Source organism: Microtus ochrogaster, chromosome 1, assembly GCF_000317375.1.
Source record: "Microtus ochrogaster isolate Prairie Vole_2 chromosome 1, MicOch1.0, whole genome shotgun sequence".
Classification (NCBI taxonomy): domain Eukaryota; kingdom Metazoa; phylum Chordata; class Mammalia; order Rodentia; family Cricetidae; genus Microtus; species Microtus ochrogaster.
This window is the reverse complement of record NC_022009.1, coordinates 104358437-104359382: the sequence shown is the minus strand read 5'-3', so window position 1 is coordinate 104359382 and position 946 is coordinate 104358437. Positions and strand designations below refer to the sequence as shown.

Genomic DNA, 946 nt, shown 5'->3' with positions numbered 1-946 from the left:
CTCTTATGGCCAAGGGCTGGATAGCCTCTCCTTTGCAGTCTCACATGCACGGAGTCTTGGGATGGGTGGCAAAGGAAAGTCCAGGTCACTACGTGTCCCGTCTGTCCCGTTCCAGACATATGGATTATAGAGTTCCTTGAGGACTTTTAGGAAGACCTACTTAATATTGAATATGTCCTATTCTAATGTCCTTGTCCGTGTCCAGGAGCTCCATACCAAATTGCAGGGAGAAGCGGCAAATGATTCAGAGGATAGTGATTAAGAACGTGCCAGGAAGATGCTTGATACTGTGAGGAGGTCTCAGGACCTGGTCTCAGGTCTCAGGAATGATTGGGGGATCCTTTAGAGGCTCTTCTTTCCTGGAACAGTAACTGGCCCCTAGCCTGGGCACGTGATCCTTTGGAGGATAGGATCTGGGAATCCAGGCAGACATGGTCTCTCCTATGTCTGGAAAGACTGAGAAAGAGGTCTCATCCTGGGCCTGTTGTCTCCTGTGCCTCCTCTGCTCCTTCCCCTTCTAGAGATGCTTGTATCAGCAGCACATCTGTCTCTATCCTTAAATCTAAGACCTGGAGGTAAAACTGCACATCACACATCCAAATCTCGAGTTCCAAGTCTGTCAAACAGCAATGAAGACAGACACCCTCAATCCAGAACCAGCAAGAACCAGAGCAGCCGGAAATCAGATAATCCAACATAAGGTCGTGTATCACTTGTACAGCTGGAGTAGCAGTTGGGGCCACATTCCTGTCAGCAGTCGTGGATGCTCCAGATGCTCGACCTCTTACCATGTCAGCAGGCACAGTGCAACTTCATCCGGGGGATCCAGGGATGGGCCCGGCCCACTTGCTCCTCTAGGCATCCCTCATCTCTCTGCTCTATTTTCCCCCACTGAATCTCCACCCTTTTTCTACCCAGCCGCATTCCCAGACCCATAGCCAGCTTC

General features: G+C 50.6%; 1 protein-coding gene across 1 annotated transcript in view; it reads left to right on the top strand.

Moving 5' to 3' along the window:
- The window catches only part of LOC102000838 (rho GTPase-activating protein 20-like), a 19257-nt gene extending 18317 nt beyond the window's left edge, over positions 1-940 (top strand). The window contains 1 exon segment of the mRNA XM_026786029.1: positions 522-940. Coding sequence (XP_026641830.1) covers positions 522-560 — 39 coding nt within the window. The 3' untranslated portion in view covers positions 561-940.
- Positions 941-946: the final 6 nt, after the last annotated feature.